The sequence below is a fragment of the Gallus gallus genome, chromosome 1, assembly GCF_016699485.2.
Source record: "Gallus gallus isolate bGalGal1 chromosome 1, bGalGal1.mat.broiler.GRCg7b, whole genome shotgun sequence".
NCBI lineage: Eukaryota > Metazoa > Chordata > Aves > Galliformes > Phasianidae > Gallus > Gallus gallus.
Window position 1 is genome coordinate 54,518,149 of NC_052532.1, and position 18,267 is coordinate 54,536,415.

Genomic DNA, 18,267 nt, shown 5'->3' on the forward strand with positions numbered 1-18,267 from the left:
GCTATTACGCACATGAATGGGCCTACAAAGATCAGTATCAATCACACAGCGTACATTGTGAGTACTGGTAAAACTTCTGGGTCACTTTCTGTCCACAGAAGAACACGCATACACTTATGACTATTCACCCCAAATGCAAAGCATCAATAAACTCTAATGTATTGTTCTTTACATAGGCTGCACTATTTCTTGCACTCCAAAGTTTACATCTGGCTGCCCAAGGAAATGGTGGAGTCACCATGCCTGGAGATGTTCAAGAACCATGCGGATGTGGCACCGAGGGACACGATGAGTGGGCACAGTGGGGATGCGCTGATGGCTGGACTGGAAAATCTCAGTGGTCTTTTCCAATCTTAATGACTCTATCAGGGTATCTGTGAGAAAATAAAGCAGCCAGAACATATACATGTGAAAAGGGGCGAAAAGTTAGTGTACAGCACTGGTGTAATCCTCCTTTCTTACTGAAACTGGCAAGTCACATTTTTTCCCTCTTCTTGATTGCTGTAACTGTTTGGCAACTCGGACTCTTCTTGCATGACGTAGCTGACAAAGACACATGCTTGGCTCATGAAGCCCGTGAGCCACAGGTTGTTGCGTGCTGGCAGAGCATCAGGAGTAATTTATCCTTCTGGTAGTCTGCCTTGGTCACCTGCTGTCAATGACAAACCAGGCTTTTCATCTTACCCAGTGACCTGCCCTTTGCTTCCTGTATTTCTGAGAATAAAAAGCTGGGGAACATAGAAATAAGCTGCAGAGCTCCCAGTACCTCAGGATCACCAAGGGCAGAAACACCAGCTTTAAGCATTTGAACCTTTGATTCAAAGTGCTTTGGACAACATGTACACAGAACTCAGACCACACAGCTCCCCACAAACCTCTGTCCACTAACAGTTGCAGTTGACCAGAGTCATTCTAGTGAGTGGAAATCAACGTGAAGATGGGAAATTACCAATTCAGATGAAAGTTAAGGGATGTGAGCTGAACTGGGCTGATGTTTGCATATGCTATCCAGACAGCTTGAGCTGCAAATAACCATGCAGCATCTCCAAAAAAGGAGCACTTGTGGCCTGAAGTGACTGAAGATGTATAAACACTGTCTGCAAGGCAGCAGCTCACTTTCTTTTCACTTGGCAGGAACAAAGGGGAGGAAAAAGAGTGGACATAATAAAAGAAACGGGTCATCTTGGAATGACTGCTCTGAAACAGTCCAATACCATTTCATAACACAAAGGCAATGTGAGGTCTACAGCTCTGACTCACCAGGTTTAGCAACTCATGAGGCAACCTGGCTCCCATTACATCAAAAAGCAGCCATCTAGAAGTGCGGTTCCTCAACAAAAAGAAATGTGTTTAAAAAGGAAAGTAACAAATGACAAACAGTTTGACCTTCAGTTAAACAGTCGTGTTGACTCATCAGTCAGTTAGTTAGGCAATACATCAAACCAGAAATAGAAACAAGTCATCCTTGGGATGTGGATCCTAATGGATAAAGGACTGCATCTCTGCCATGCTGCTTGCAGCAGCGTAGGTAGTTAGATCAGACAAAGATTTCCTGGGAATTAGGTGCTAACCTTGACAAGTAGAAGACAAGTTCTGACTTAAAGGTGCAGTTATTTCCCTTTCCTTCAACATTAGGTCTATTTTGGCTTACGATTTGTTGCAATTCAGTAGCATTTTTAGTGCTTCAAACAAATCCATGCCAACCACTAATGGTGCACAAGCCTCAAGTATGATGTTATCCAATTCTGAACTTCTGGTAACTCCAGCTCAACGAGCCGATACACAATTATCTGTTATTTTTGGAGCAATGGGGCTGTACTCAGTCATGCAAATTACAAGACACAGTTCCATATGTTGTCTCCCAAGAATAAATTTGAAAAATATTTGTTTATCCATGTTCTTAAATTCCTGGGGTTTGATATACAAAAAATAAAAAGCCAACATGCAATGCAAACTCGTAACTGAACACAGATGAAGAGCCTTGCAGGAATGTGGCACATCTAGGTCTTCTCAACTACGCCACATTACAACCATCTGGCAGAAGGAAAATAGCTCTGGTTAATGCAGATCCAAGTTGGCTTTTTAACAAACCCATTAAAGAAATCAACCATTTCATTCAGCCCTCAAAATTTGCCACTGGTACCACTGCACCTTATCAGTAATTTCTATCTTTTTCTTTCATTTTCAGTTAATAGGGTCTCAGAGACACGCTGCATGCTGTCTGCATGTACTCAGGGACCACACTTTCACTCACTCAGTGTAAATCCAGTTGAGTTATATTGACTTTTCTTTCCCTCATGGTATATTAGCGCTCACAAAAAAAATCTTGCAGTAAAAGCCTTAGAGAAGAAACCCTTTGTCCACAGACAAATGCACTTCTCACTTTGTGCCCTATTAAGAAGAAAAAAGAGCAAAAGCACTGTTCCTACTCTCACAATACCCAGAAGGCCAGGCACTCAACTATGACAGAAATAACACATGGGCTTTGTCATAGACACTTAATTTGATCCTAACTCAGTCCTATCTCCACCCCATTTATTCTCTCCTTCTCCATCGAGCAGCTGAACAATTATGATCAGTCCACTGAAAATCTAACTGCAGTTCTCCAAAATTCAGCTCCTGTACACCACTGGTTCAGTCACCCTTACATCACTGCTACATTGGAATTTGTTCAAGTCAAAATTTCCTCTTCTCATCCTTCTTTTCTTTCTTCTTTTCACAATCATTCACCAAGCCAAAAAGAGTCTCAAAAGACAAACGGTGGCATCTGCAAACAACCCAAACAACTCCATAGATGGAAACAAAACAGTGCAGGATCAGAGAGGCTGTTATATGTCAACACAGTAAATACCCACAGTCAGATCCTCAGCTGGTGTAAATCGACCTGTCTCCAGCTGATTTTACGATGGCAGAGCAACCTTATGCCGAACACAGTAAAGTCTTATATTAAAATACAGCATTTTAAATCTGAGAGATTTTTGACCCTATCCAGAACTTAATTTTCAGTTGACTATGTTGTCATCTCCCCCTTGACATGGAGCAGCCAGGACAAGGCTGCCAGCTAGGATGTATGGGCCCCAATATCATCTCAAAGCAGGGAGCCACATAAAGTCCCATTCTCTGCCTTCCGCTCCTGGGGATGCTGGAGGCGGCCCAGGAACAGCAGCATAGGAGTGAGATATGGTTGTGTACTGCTGTCTACCTGAGGAAACCTGAGGCATGTGCAAAGTACTGCATAGCAGATGATGAGCCATAGCTGAGTATTCCTACTACTAGATCATGCAAAAAACACACATGTAGACACACTAAATATTTAAAGTTTCCTTAAAGTCACCCTTAAAGATTTACCACTGCATCTAGCTTGTAGCAACCCAAAGCCATGGCTGCAGGGCTTCCTGCACTATGTTCTCAGTACCAGGAATCCAACAGGTTTTGAACATCAAGAGTTAAAGACCTACTGGGTGTTTCAATTATATGCATCAGTAAGAGAGAGATCTTGCTTACAAATCCTTCTGCATACGCATTTTATCGGCTTCTGAGCTGACTTCACAAATGGCCAATCATGACTGCTTCAGTCAGGAACTGCAGACCGATTAGGGGCCCAACCTCCACTCCCCTCCTCACTACCACTCTTGAACAACTGGAGGACAAGAACTCCACTGTCAAAATACAGACCTGTCTCCCATCTGTCACTTAAGAAAGGCGAGACAGATATTTCTTTGGGCAAAAATGCAAAAAAGAAATATGACCCACATATGTGAAGAAATATTCCAGGGGTCATTTCCAGACTGATGTCTTTTATGTCAGCCTCTGCTTGCTGCCTCTTCTTGTTCCTGCATGCACTTGCTTGCCTGATACATCACTCAGTGTCTGCAATATTACTGTCTGCAGCGTGCAAAGCCCCGTCTACAAAGTGAGTAAATACCTACTAAAAACAAACAAAGCATAAAAGCTTGATGAGAAGGGGTGTCACTGAGCAGATGGAAACACTTCAGATTGAAAAAATGTCATCTGCTTAGTTCAACACTGGCTGCAAGAAATGCTGTGCTTACTCAAACATTGACTTTTCTGCCTACCTCCTAAGAGAGCCCAGAAAGGCAGGCAGATGCTTTACTTGGTCAGGGCACGCAGAAAGGAAGGAGAGGTGGGAATGAAGTTGCCAGCTGCGTCCTCTGCTTCAGGAAACTCAGCTGACAAAGCCTGCCAGGGGCACTGGGATTATAGCCCTTCAATGGACGGAGATGTTTCTCTCTTATGGGACTGTCTTTAACCATGTTAAAGGGTAAGGAGGTTTTAACTGACATGCCACATACCCCAGAGAGAACAATTAAATGTACAGCCTCTTCCCTTACCCATCATTCTTGAGCATCCGCAAAGAGTGTTTTAAATATTTAAATTCAACCTGCAAATTCTAATATTTCTCCTCTGTAGCACCCAATTGTTACTTGTCAGGGCTTTTAACACTTCCCATTTATGCAACACTAACTCCTACAATGGTCAATAAAGGCCAGTATACTAGTATGATAAGCTCATGCTCCCAGCCACGCACAAAATTCCAATTGAATTAGAAAGTCATCCTATGCTCATGAAAACTACGCTGTGGAGTAAATGGAGCTTAACTACTTTATGTATCAGATATTACATATCTTTGGGCTGTTGTCAATTCTTCCTATAAATACTTTAAATCACTTAGATTTCATTTTGCACACTGTATAGCGAGCCTCTTCATAATCAAACAGTATTTAAAAGCATTTACTGGCTTGTTAAATCTAACAAGTTAGATTTATTGAGATAGTTGCTTTCCTTAACAGCCAATTTAGTAAAACTCAATGTATTCACTGATGTATAAATATATAATAGGCGGTTGTTAAACCTTAATAAATACGTTTAATAGTCAGCTGGCATTTTCTCTCAATGGCAGCACTTCCCCTCAGTTGCCAACAGGAAATGCTGTTCCTGAATGAGCCGCTTCAAGCCACGCGTAGGGAATAAATTGATCCAAGAGAACAAATGGAAGTGCAAATTCCAGATAGCTTTCCTGTACTTCACATCACAGGGAGACTGCTGTAGACTCCCATCAAGACCATCAGGTGTGAAATAACGCACAGCGTAAGGAAGAGTGTTAGCTACTGTGCTTTGTCTCGATCCTGTAGAAGAAATGAACCAGGACAGGATGGGCAACTGGCTACCTAAAAACCATACAAATGATTTTCCTATGTTACTATTGCAATTTTCCACCTTCCTGCACTTGCTGATTCGCATCCAGCAGGTCACTTACTCTCTCCCCACCCTGGCACTCTGCTTGTTGACCGACAGATTAAATGAGGATGCTTCAGCATCTCCCTAGGAGATCAAAAATACTCTAAGGCTTTTAGCTATCTAGGAAAAATACTTTGAGGGCTCTGCATTATTAGACAACTAAAAACCATCAGAAATCAGGCCCTTAGCTCAAACCACAGAACTTTATGACTCAGCTCTGCAGGTCCCAGGATCATTTCTCCAAGCAGACAGCAGTTACTGCATATAAGTGATAAAAAAAACTAGACCAAAACACCTTTAATTTAAGTACACCAGGCAGGAAAGTTTGATCATAGCCACAAGATGCTCACCTGGGTGGGATTATACAGTTCCTGGAGTGGGCTTCTGGATCCTTTCCGGCAGCAAATGTCCATCCCAAATGGATTTCTACGCATTACTGCAAGGGGAAATTGAAATTAATACAGGTTAGCAACACTGGTTAGCAGTACTCAATTGCAATACCTACAGCAAGAACAGATTTTCTGATAAATCGGGCATTTCTACAGACAGTATTGTGTATTAATTCCTAATCTGTAAAAATTACTCAAGAGTTAAATCTTCCATCTACTGTGGAAGGTACCAAAATAAAGCTTTCTATGTCTCATCTTACAAAAGCTGTTATCCCAAAGCTTTCAGCTGGAGTGCCCCAGAGTTCTGGCACAAGTACTAAAGCCAAAGTGACCCCATTTTGAGTAGTGGTAGGTACTTGCTTCCCTGATCATCGTAGACCAATTGGATAAATTCCTACAACTGGCATCTTCAAGAGGCAACTTTTGAGCCTCTCTGAGCCTAAATATAGAGGCGCACAGGATCCTAGTATTAAAACACTTTAAAGCTTCTGGCCTATGGCTTCAACTTGTCCTGGAACAGATGCTCAGCAGTATGCAATACACATACAGCCTATCACTGCTGCACTTTCTTGCTCCAAACTGTATTTAGCTCTATGTATTGCAACTGAATATTCAAGTGGTCCGAAAAATCAACACAGACTGCTATTCCAGCTGGACACAAGCAAATTTTCAAACTAAAGGCTTTGTCAGAGGGCTGATCCAGGATCATTTTGGATAGTAAGTCTTTCCATAAGAGATCCTGATCTGAGTCCCAACAGGCACAGAGATCACCAGTTTCAGGTTGGACCCTCCATAGGCAGGCAAGTTTAAATAAGGAGCTACTTTGCTTTGACCACCCTCCACGTCCTCCAGTGCTTAAGAGGGGCTTATAAACAGAAGGGAAATCAGCTTTTTACACAGGTGGATAGTGATAGCACATGGGGGAAGGCTTTAAACTAAAAGAGAAGAAATTGAGGTTAGATGTCACGAAAATATTCCACTGAATATCTGCTGCCCAGAGCACTTTGGGTGCCCCATCCCTGGAGGGGCTCAAGGGCAGGTTGGATGGGGCCTTGGGCAGCCTGGCATCACTTGCCAGAGTTTGTGGTAGGAAACTGCTGAAGTGTCCTGCAGTAGTGGCTCTGAACTGCAGCGCTGACAGAAATACTATTGCAGATGTCAGGCCAAGAGCTAGAGAATACTGTCAAGCTATGTTTTAAAGCGGAGTGCTTGCACACGATCATAATCAATATGTCAATAGTATGAACACGTGTATGAGTTTCCACGCAGACAGAATACTGTATGCAGGTCCAGTCTGGAGACATAACAGCCTCCTTCACTCAGACCATATCTATTTTTAAACTGGAGGTAATCACCTCGTAATGTGCCATGTCGCTTTTTCCCCTGAGCAAACAACCATTCGGTGTGTCTTCTAACAGGAATCAGACATAGTAAGCAAAGAAGCTAAATGGTTTCTTCACTGTTAGAACAGCAATAAGAGGCTACAGTTTTTACGTACGTTTAAAGACCTGATGAGCTTCTGAGCCTTTCTAGACATGCGGCCAAATGTCGCAATTGCTCTGCTGTAGTGGCAATGTGCCTTCTTAAAAGCTAACTCTAAAGATGTTTAAAACCACTATAACTTTAGAAAGGAATTTCGTGAGCAGTGTCAGCTTCCGGTGCCTGCAGGTGACTTGAGGAAGAAAGCCCTACAGCCATGATGTGAGACACCTTCAGTGGCTGTTTGCTGCACTTTGATTAACAGGCATTCTGGAACACTGATTCTTTGCTCCAAGATGAAGAACTCCAGTGCACTGTCTCCTAACTTCCCTCATACTTCACTTTTCATTTCCATTAAGTGCAATCAACAGTCACGTGCACAAACGCATCCCTTCCTGCTTCACTTAACCAGCAGGTATCAACACAGCAACACGCTACGTGCAGCAGGAGCGGCCAAAACCATGAAGTTATTTGCACAACGTGTAAGATTTGATTCCCAAATATAAACAAACAAGAAAGCAAGTGTCTTCCCAGAAAAACTAAATACCCACGTAGAGCTTAAGTCATAGAAACCACTGAATCATTGTTATGAATCCTGGTATTACTTAACGGGTGTGTCTTTCCATTAAAGCCCTTAGAACATGACTGTGGAGTTAGCATGCCAACACAGCAGCTCAACACAGGGCTTGCTTCCCCACACATCAGCATCTGTGACAGCACATGCTGGTGCAGCTGTAAGCAGCAACTCTGTGTGCACCTGGACAATGCTTATGCCTGGAACGTAACCTCAGCACTGACATAAATGGGAACGTTCCCCCTTCCTGAGCAGAAATCCCATTCATACCTTAGGCGAATAGCTACCACAAAGGATCCTATGAAGATTTCAGAATGCTTTCTAGCACATCTGTGAACAAACTCACCTCTTGGGGTCCCCGCAAACTGTGCTCTGCTGTCTCAGCTCCTCTGAGGCAGCATTTTATTGTGTCCATGACATGACCTCTTTGATTTATAGCAATCTGCAGCAAGAAAACCACAATGTGGGTGCAAACTGCAGTTATACTAATTTCAACAACACTGTCACTCAGACTCCTTCACACTATTGTGACAGTGAAAATTAGAAATCAAGCCCTTTATCTTCGCCAAATCTCCTTATTAACATAGTAAATATCCAAATTTACATTTTATGGCTTGGGCTGATCTCCATCCATAATTATAGTTAATTACAATCTAACGGGAAGCAGTGCATATGCATGGCTCCAAGGACTGATTAAAAGATCCCGTTCACGCACACCAAGTGGGAGAAGCAGCTGACAACAGTAGATAATGCCTTGAATGATTAAAGAGTGCTGTTAATACTGCAACCTCAGCAGAATCAGCAGCGCCCTGAATTCAGCCAGGACTGGGAGCAACTGAACAAACTGTTAGCTTGTCGCTTTAATACCAGGGCTGTAAAGACACAAACTTCCTTCCCTCTTTAGGAATGATTTGTTCACAATGAAATTTTGGTCCTGTTTACTAAAACCTGTGCCATCAGAACCAAAAAGGGCACCTTCTCACAAGGGTCAGAAGAGCAAGTGACACCATTTCTCATAAGCCCTTTGAATCGAGTAACAAAGGCCACTCTGCAGTAAGAGCCACCGAAAGTAATTGTCACTTCTCTCATTGCTCTGAGAGAAACAAGAAAGTGACATTTGAAACGCTGAGTATACAAAAATCAGCCATCTATACCACTCCCATTCTAAACTTAGCAAATGTCAGACGCTCCCGTTTCCTAGATTTCTGTAGAATAAAAGATCCCTGCTTGCTTTCTAGCAACAACTTTGCTATTTGGTAATGTTTAATTTACACTGCTTGCAGAATCCTAATTACTCTCGGCTTGCAAGACAACAAAAAAACATTTGCAAAAACACTACCTCCACTCAATGCCTCTTAAATATACTGTCTCATATCATAAACATTTGAGAAAAAACTCTGAGGTTGTATTAATATTTAATTTTTCATTACACTGGTCTAAAGTACAAAGACAAAATTCCCTAATACGGCATGGCTGAAAGCTGCTATACATAATTCATTGCATTTATTTGGGAAAGAAGATGTCTTGTGAGGAAAAAGAGCAAAATATGGCATTGGAAGCAGTATGCTGAGACTCCTACTGAAGATGCGATGCCATTCTTGTTTTAAAGAAAGAAGCTATTGACAATTCAACTACACTTTCAGTCCAGGGTTAAATGTTTTCCATGGAGCCACGTTCAGTTGAGAGCAGGTAAAAAAGATAGCACCTTATCCTAGAGCCATAAATAGTCAGGAAGGGCTAAACATTCATTAAACATCCTCTACCCAACAAAGACAGAAAAATTAGTGCAATTTGGCCCAGCAAGATAGTGGCATCAGAACACTTTTGGTATCTCCAGACATGTTTAACTATGCCACTGTCCTCAAGCTTCCTCAGTTCTTAAAGCAAAGTAAGAATAATTTAATTACACTCATACTGAAGACTCAGAGATTCTCTTGGGCTGAAGACTTGGATGTGGTTTGTCTTCCAAATGCCAGCATAGACGTTTGCAATGACCCCAAAGCTGCAGAGAAAAATACTTCCAAAAGCCCCAGCTATGCAAAAACAAGCCAAGCGCAGCTCAACACATATTTTGCACGTGTAACACTCTTCAAGCATGAAGATACTAAGTAGAAATAAGTGACCTGAGGAAGCATTCTCCTTCCAGAGTTTGTCAGAGGCTTTTGGACTGAATATGTGGCAATTTGTAAAGTCCTGTACACATAACTCTTGGATTCTCAGCTAAAATCATGCTGAACAAGCTTGTCATTAATGAGATCATTCTGCTTCAGGAAAACAAGCCTTCTGTAATAATTTACAACAATCTGTCCTGCAAGACTTCACTTAAGCAAAGTCCAAATTGCAGACAAAAAAAAAAAATCAGAAACTCAGCAAAAAAAAAGACTGCCCTTATTTCAGACTTCATAAAAATTCCTATGATGGCTTTAACAGACTGATCAGGCTAAAAGACACTGAACAGTATTATAGGGTTATTTTTTAAGAACAGTAATCCTTCACGAAGATCAACTGATGGATAGTAACATTTTGGCATGTTTGGGTCCTTGCACTGCACTCAGCGGAAGATTTAAGACTGTGTTATTGGTTCTTGATATGGACACTACAAGTAAAAGGATTTATGACAAAACTCGACTGGACTCTTTTGTTTTCTTAAGGCAAAACTGCAGCTTTTTTGTTGGATATCTATTTTTAGGAAGTAAAAGTCAGACTAGGTGTTGTACATGAGCATGCCAAAGTCTTAAATGCAGAGAACGAAGCATTTTTCTCCTCTACGTTACTGCAGAACTAGATTTTGCCTCATGCCTTACAGTAACTGAAAACACAGGGTGGTATTGCTCAGTGTGAAAAACAAGTGCAAGAGTGTGACTGGAGCACCTTACCTCGTCAACACCATTGTGCCTCCCAGACAAACCAGAGACCTTACTAAGCTCAGTGCTGTAAGGACATGGCAAGGACTAAAAAAAAAATCCCAGAAGCTCAAAGTTTTAGAGCCCCACCCAAGGAATGGGGATGACGTGTTTCAGTCCAGCAGTACTGGTTCAGTGCCTCCACACATCCACTGGTGTTTCTACTCCCACTCATCTACCAGAGGAACCTACCAGAGTAAGACTGTGGATGGACACAATGACAGTGAAGGTTGAAAAATGAGGTCAACTCTTTAGTGGAACAATTCTGGCTGCTACAGGCAGCAATGCCACTTGTTAAGGGACCACGAGCCAGTGAAGTAACACCCCTCAGTTCACAGATCAGAAAAAGAGATGCGCAGAGGTTAAAAACATGCCCAAAGCAAATTAGCTGTTTCAGGTCACATTCATTTTAGGAAGTGAAGTGTCTGTTCTAAGGTGGCCATTTAAGCTCCCCCCCATTAACAGAGAGCTGCAGCTATGGATTCATCTGTACGCCCACAGAGGTGGCCTCCCTCTTCATTCCACTGACCAGCAAGCCTACACGGGTTGAAATTGCATGAAACAAATCCTGGCAGAGCAAGGAAATGAGTCTTAACATTTGTTTCTGAGTTCTAATCACTAATTACAAAAGTCGTAAATGCCCTCCAAAGAATAGAGAGAGATTTAATTACATTTTGCTTTCGACAGATTTTCAGAAATAACTCCGTATTTTATCCTGTTTGTTCTCAGATTAGCTCGGGGATGGGTTTAATTGGGCACAGTGGGGAAATTAATATCCTTGGTGAAATTACGCAGAGACTTAGATCCTGGGCCACCCTATGGACATTGCATGTGGCATAAATTAACATTTTTCCTGCTAATGAACAATAGTAACTTTTTTCCAGTATTTTTTTTTTAAATGTTAATCCATGGGGAGTTTCTTTAGAAGTCTCATGAAATTATCCACAAACCTAAATCAAGAGACTCTCCCATAGGCTTCACTTCCCACACTAGGAGAGCTCTGTTTTGTTTATCTCTGTCCCACACGGGCAAACATTGCTTTTAATGCAGCAAGGAGATTTTGTGGGTGCTAACTATATTAGACTTGGTCAGAACTTTTCTGATACAGCCTTGTTTTGACTGGCATTGAAATATTCCATGGGTCAATTCCGGATGGGTCACCAGCCACGTCAGCTACCTGTTCATCTCTTTGTACCCCCGGGTTTACACTATCCATTAGCTATGCTACATGCTTCAAAACACTGAAGGAAGGGTCTACTTCTGATCTCCCACAACTATCTCTAAGTCTTCGCAGAAAAAAAAAAAAAAAAAGAACATCTTTTTGTTACGTTTATGTGGATGGTAAAAAAAAAGAGCTGTTTCCTTTTCCCAAAAAAGGAAACTTTCTACAAAGGAAAAAACTGACAACTTGTGATTGGCTTTAACTGTACATATTTCACAAGAAAACTCACATACTATGAATTTGCATGAATAACACCGTGTATCCAGTATTTCAATACACCAAAAAAACCCCTCTTTTCTGGACATTACACTTTTTCTGCTTACCCACTGCAAGTCAGCCATGCTTTTTTGCAAAATGAGGCTGTGAATCTAGAAATTTTCCAGCCTTTCCAGTGAAGCTTACAGGTTTCCAGAGGTGTCTCCCACCAATTATTAGATGCTCACTGTAATAACATAGGCAGACGTATCTGCCTTCAGCTTCTCTTTTTAGTGAAGCACTGAATACCCTGCTCAGTTCTTACCAGCCAAGTTTTCAAGCCTGTAGATAGTTGGCTATCTCCCACCACTCTAATCTAATTTCAAATGAAAACTATGTAAATGCAAGTCCAGGGGAAAGAAAAAAGACAAACCTACATTTACAACATCTTAAAGAAGCTAGAACTCTATTTTCTGCAATTCCCACTATTTCCATAATGCTGTCAGTCCCAGTCTACTCAAAGAACACGCTGTATGAGCTCACTCGAAAAAAAAAAGAGTGAATGAGAGAAAAACCTTTAAAAGAGGAAGGCTTCTTTAGAAAGCTGTAATTTTTAAAGCATTTATCTTGAATCACAGTCCAAATGAGAAAGATGGCTGCTGCAGCTGCAGTCTATTTGAGCTACTGTGTCTTTGCTGTTCCTCAACAGATGTGCAGCGAAGATGAAACACAAAATCATGTTTGCTATGGATATACTAAAAAGCACAGCAAGCCTTCTCACAAGCCAAGCAGAATAGAAAACAAAGCTGCAGCAAACATTTTAGCCCAGAGCAAGGAAATGCTCAGACTTTTGGTCTCAGCTGGAACGCCGGGGGAAGCGCTACCTGCACACATATGTGCACACCACACTTGACACAAGCAGAACGAAAGGGTCACACACCATTTCTGTTCCACAAACGTGGCTGCACGGACAGGGATTTATCCCCTCTGAAGCAGTGCCCCCGATATTTTTAGTGTGACCATATCCTCTTGATACTTTACAGTGACTTACGCACGATGACTTTCTTTACAAAAAATGAAGCATTAAAGAATTTGATAAGCAGGGAAGAAAGTATGAAATCCTGCAGTAATCGCTTCCAGAGCGGTCGCTCATAATGTCAAAGAAGATTACGGCTGCAGCTTGTTGGATAAGAAGATGACCTCTTACAAAACAAGGATGTAGCTTCCTTGGCAATGTTAAGGCAAAACGCTGATATTAAGAGTACCACAGACACTAAAGGCCTGATCCTGTGAGTTGCAACAGTCCAGACTAATAATTAATACACAGCTGTGCTGCCCTGTCAATTCTGTTTAAGACTCCTAAACTCCAAGTAATCCTAAGGCACGGAGAAGCAATCAGCTCCACTGTGAGATCCCTTACTTTCCCAGCAGCCATTGGGCCCATGCCTGCACAGCGCTGTGGGCCACCTCCAGCCCCACCAGCTCCTCACCTGCACTGCATGATGAAAGCTGGAAGCCTTCTTCCAGCAGGATCCATACATCCATACACAGAGGCTGCTTTCACACGCTCTCCTTTCTCCCCCTGTTAGCAACAAGCTGTATACAAGATAATATTGCTTTCATATGGAAGAATTCTCTCATGCGGCTGTTTTGAAATATTCCAAACCACAGATTCCTCAAAACATTTTACATACGAATAGGACACTGCCAGCTCCCTTAGACCCACACTGCACTTCAGCACACAGAAGAGTAAAACACACATTAGCACTATAAAACTTTGGCTAAATTTGCATAATCTGTATTATCATGATAGAGCCCAGCTTTATAACCAACCTTGGGTGATATACAGAGCGCTTTGGATCTCTCTTCCTCTAAGGAGAAACTCCCCAAACACAAGAAAACCATTTGGAGCTGTGCTTGCCTGGAACCTACTAGTTTTCAGTAGCTGCTTATCTTTCAGCAGTTCAACCCCTTTCACTATTTCCTTCCATTGCTCCCCTCATTTAAATATGTTCACTTAAAACCCTGTGATGCACTCTGTCTGCAGCCAGGAAATGCTGTCATGTTTCACACATATCCAAGCGGATAGGCCAAGCAAACCAATTCCACCTCCCAAGGGCATGTTCAGGAGGAAAAAGGAGTGAATGAGCAAAGACCATGAAGTGATTTCACTTCTGATGAGAACATTTATAGGAGAATCAAACCAAGCAGTAGTTACATAAGACATACCTAGTATCACCACCAAAAACAATGCTGGATATGCTGAACCGTTTAACCTGATGGAGATTCTTCCTCCAAATGTTATGGATATGCTTTATAACAAAACTTTGTAATACGTGTGAGACATTATGCAAGTAGGCTTTTTTTCTTGGATTAAACAGGAATGAAGTAAACTGATAACGTTTTGAGGCCCAGTTTCTGAGGATTCAGAATACAAGATAACTATCTGAGCTTCACTGGTAATAAAATTCCCTAACTGGCATACAAAACAATAACCTTTGGTTACAGTCACTAACAACTTGCCAAATACCCCAGGACGTTTCTAGTAATGCTGCAGCAGGTGTGCAGTAAGTACCTCAAAATCTAAGATTACCAACAGCACGATAGCGAAGGAAATGGACAACAAAGCAACTACACAGAGCCTTCCAAGGTTTTCCAAAGGAAAAAAAAAAGATCTGTTCTTTGAGTTTGCAATGTTTCACGTGGACAGGCATTGAAAGAGCAGGAGACAGAGGAAAAATAAAAAAAAGAAAGAATCCTTGTGAAGAGATCTCTTATGTTGAGCTGTTGTTTTTTTTTTCCCAAGAGGGTTCTTAAAGATAACTGAAGGGTGCAAGACTGAGCCAACCCTGTTAGGCATCTCCTCCAGAGAAGTAAAATTTAACAGGGCCTTACTAACACATACATATTCTGGTCTCCTCTATGCACAACTGCAAGCACTGACAGAGTCCTGGCCTGACTGCAGCACTGCTTGGAAATGTTCTCATCTCGAAAGCTTAAAGGAAATGCATATGGAATATAAAAACTAGAGGGGAAGGAAGTAAATTCAATGCTTTCAACCCTAAGGGAAGAGTTCATGCAAGAGTGACGGTTTAGGCTGTTTCCAGTTTCATTACTACTGCTTTACACAACTGTAACAAAACAGAGTCTAGTTTCCTCATCCAATAACCACCAGACTGTACAAATCCAAACCCCTGGATAGCAAGAACCTGTGCAGTTACAGTAAGCCTCTCTGTGTTATTGCAGTTCTTTAAACACTTCCGTGTTTTCAGACCTTGAGGAACATAGTCTTACAGCTGACACTTCTATGGGCACAAGGTTGGACTACAGATATCCTGTAGTTTCTTCTAACCTGAACTAGCCTATGATTCTGTTTGTTGGCTCAGTTCAGTACTACATTTTATCTTTCCTGCCACAGATACATGCACTAATATAAATCAAGTCCACACAACAGCCAAAAAACTGCAGGCCTGCAGAGATCAACTACTAGCTATAGCTCACGTTTCTCCTACCTTGCTTACTACCTTAGACATTTGCAGTCTACCTCTATACCCACTGAAACCCAGAGGGAAGATCCACTTTCTCCACTGACTAGATTCCAGGGCCACTGAATGAGGACTCTGTAACCGAATTACTGCTGAAATATATCAACTACAATATCAGAAAGGATGACTTTGAACATCTAGTCTTGACAACCACTGCAACCAAGACCAAAGAAGACCTCCCTAAAAGAAATGTCCTGTTAAGGCAGTCCATCTTTCAGCTAGACAACTCATCTTGTTTCTAAGTTTGCCAGGAGCTTGCCTTGACTTGATGTCAAACTCTCCTCCCCATATATAACTTATTTCTACCTACCTTCCAGCGAATGGACCTTGTTACATGCCTATCCACTCTTCACAGCCACAGCTCTGTACAGAAATCCATACACTGGGACCAAGACACTCTTAACTATCCATCATGCTGAAGCAAGTTTTCTAAGGGCTTACTCACTTTCCTTGCTCTCCTATGAGCACACTCAAAGATAACACTACTATACTACCTTCTAAAAATCAAGGCACTCCCTGTGCAACACAGTGCATCACAGCAAAGGTTCCAGCAAGAGCCATATGATGAGCAAGTACAAACTTGGCTCTGTATTCCACCATTCCATGGGCCAGGGTGGCACTAGCTCTCCTGTTGACCAGGGAGCAAGCCAGCCGGTTAACCATTGGGCTCAAATTGTTTCCAGACCCTCCTTTCAAAAGAAAGACTCCTCTGCTCAGTAAGCATCACCTAGATTTCATTCCTCCACATATTCATCCTAATTAAATTCACACTACCTGCTGCAGCCCAAGTCACTAAGTGTTCACAGCTCTGTATTATTGATTTGTTATTTTCATCCTCTCCATTTACCATTACCCTAAATCTCATGTCCTCTGGAAACAGTAAATGACTGTGTTTTTCTCTGGGTCATAAAGTAGAACACCGAACTATTATCAGCGCCAGATCTGGTCCCCTGAGGATCTCAAGGGAAGCATTATCTGCTCAGTGATGACTTCCCAGTTACAGCTATTTTTACAAACTGTCAAACATTTTTTGAATTAGTATTATGCATACCAGATTGATATACACTCACTTGCCAACTTAGCTTTTGTTTTATTCATTTCCAAATGCATCAGTATAGGAGTAATTCTGACATGCAAATATTCTTGTATCATTAAAACAAAGAGGGCGATCACTTTGTAGAGTGCATTTTAAAACATCTGTTTGCAGGAAATGCTCTAGGATGGTTGTCTATCTTTAACCTTTCAAGTCCATCAAGAAGGTTTCTGTGATGTGTTAGAGCATCACATCACTCTCAACTCTGCGTGGGTTAATTTTGTCACAAGTTCTTGCAAGCTGGAAGAATGAAACTGCTTTTCAATAAAAGAATTTTTACATTTTCATCTCAAAAATATAAAACATCATAAAAATTATAGTTTAACTGATGCTTTCTAAAGCCTCGGAGTTGAATGGTAGACAGGAAGGAGCCGGAGGGAGCAATCTCAGAATGTTGCTGCTTTTGAGGTAATCCTTACATTTTATGCTGAAAATTCCATTTGTCTTGATTAAATATTAATCAGCCATTACCAAGGAGGCATATATAAAAGCTCTGTTAAATAATAAAACCCAACAAGTTAAAAAAAAAAAACAAACTCATTTCATTTCACACTCTCAATAGAGGGTTGCCAGATTATCCCTCTCCAAGCTCAGATAAACCATACCAGCTCCACAAATGTGAACAGATCTGTGCCTCTCCACAAGCCAGGAATCGCACCTGAACTGCTTACGGTAAAAAGAAGATTCACTGAGATCGACTGCTCGAGTCCCCAGCAGGCAAAGCAGTTATAGCACAGAATTCAGTGGGGAAAGACACCATTTGTGTGCATATGTGCACTTACTCATGCAGGCATGATATGAGTGACTATATTACCACTACACGAGCGAATGCACACATGCATTATTGATGCTGACATAGCACACCAGTGTTTTACACACCACCAGATGCTGGAATTTTTCTATCTTGTAATTACTTCGTTGTCAAGAGTTGTAACGTGCTGCATCACGTGTTACTGTTCAAAGACACGTTGTCATCATCTCGGCTTATCTTCACCCTTCTCTATTTTTTACGCCTATTGCATTACAGAGTTTCCAGGCTGAAAGTTTAAGTAACATTCAAATAAAATTGCTATGTGAATTTTCCATCCTGTAGTAGTCTCTTATTTAATAACCTATTTCTCCAGAACAAACTGCTTTTTAACTCTCCTATTTAATCAATCTCCTCTCCTGTCAAAATTTATTCTGTTTTTCTGAAATCTTTATCTGTACTCCCTTAATTTTAGTTCCATCATTTTTCCCCTCACCAAATTATTCTCTTCAGCACTGCGCTGCGGTCCCCACACAGTCTCCCATCAGACTTCCAGGCTCAGTCCCTGCTAATAATTCCTCTTCCCTCACCTCTCCTAGCCAACTCCACCACCAAGCTCCCTTCCTCCACCTTCCCAAAGCCGCAAGCTGAGGAAGACCCCACATGCAGCCTACCCCACAATGAAGGGGAGGGAAACCAGGTCCCCCACTCAGTCCAACACAAGAAGTGACGAAGGGTGATGGGAGATGGAGACACGAGGTGGCAGTGGCAAGGGATCTTGGCTGGGTCTTGGCTTCAGTTATCAAAGAGGAACCAGAAAACAGCCCCCTGCCATGTGTCACTCTAGAGTTTCCAGGGCT

General features: G+C 41.8%; 1 protein-coding gene across 1 annotated transcript in view; it reads right to left on the reverse strand.

The window, feature by feature from the left end:
- CHST11 (carbohydrate sulfotransferase 11) overlaps positions 1–18,267 on the reverse strand; it is a 162,251-nt gene that overhangs the window by 87,591 nt on the left and 56,393 nt on the right. Inside the window, exon 2 of the mRNA XM_046944028.1 lies at positions 5,610–5,695. Within this exon, the coding sequence (XP_046799984.1) occupies positions 5,610–5,695 (86 nt within the window). The remainder of the gene's footprint in view (positions 1–5,609; positions 5,696–18,267) is intronic.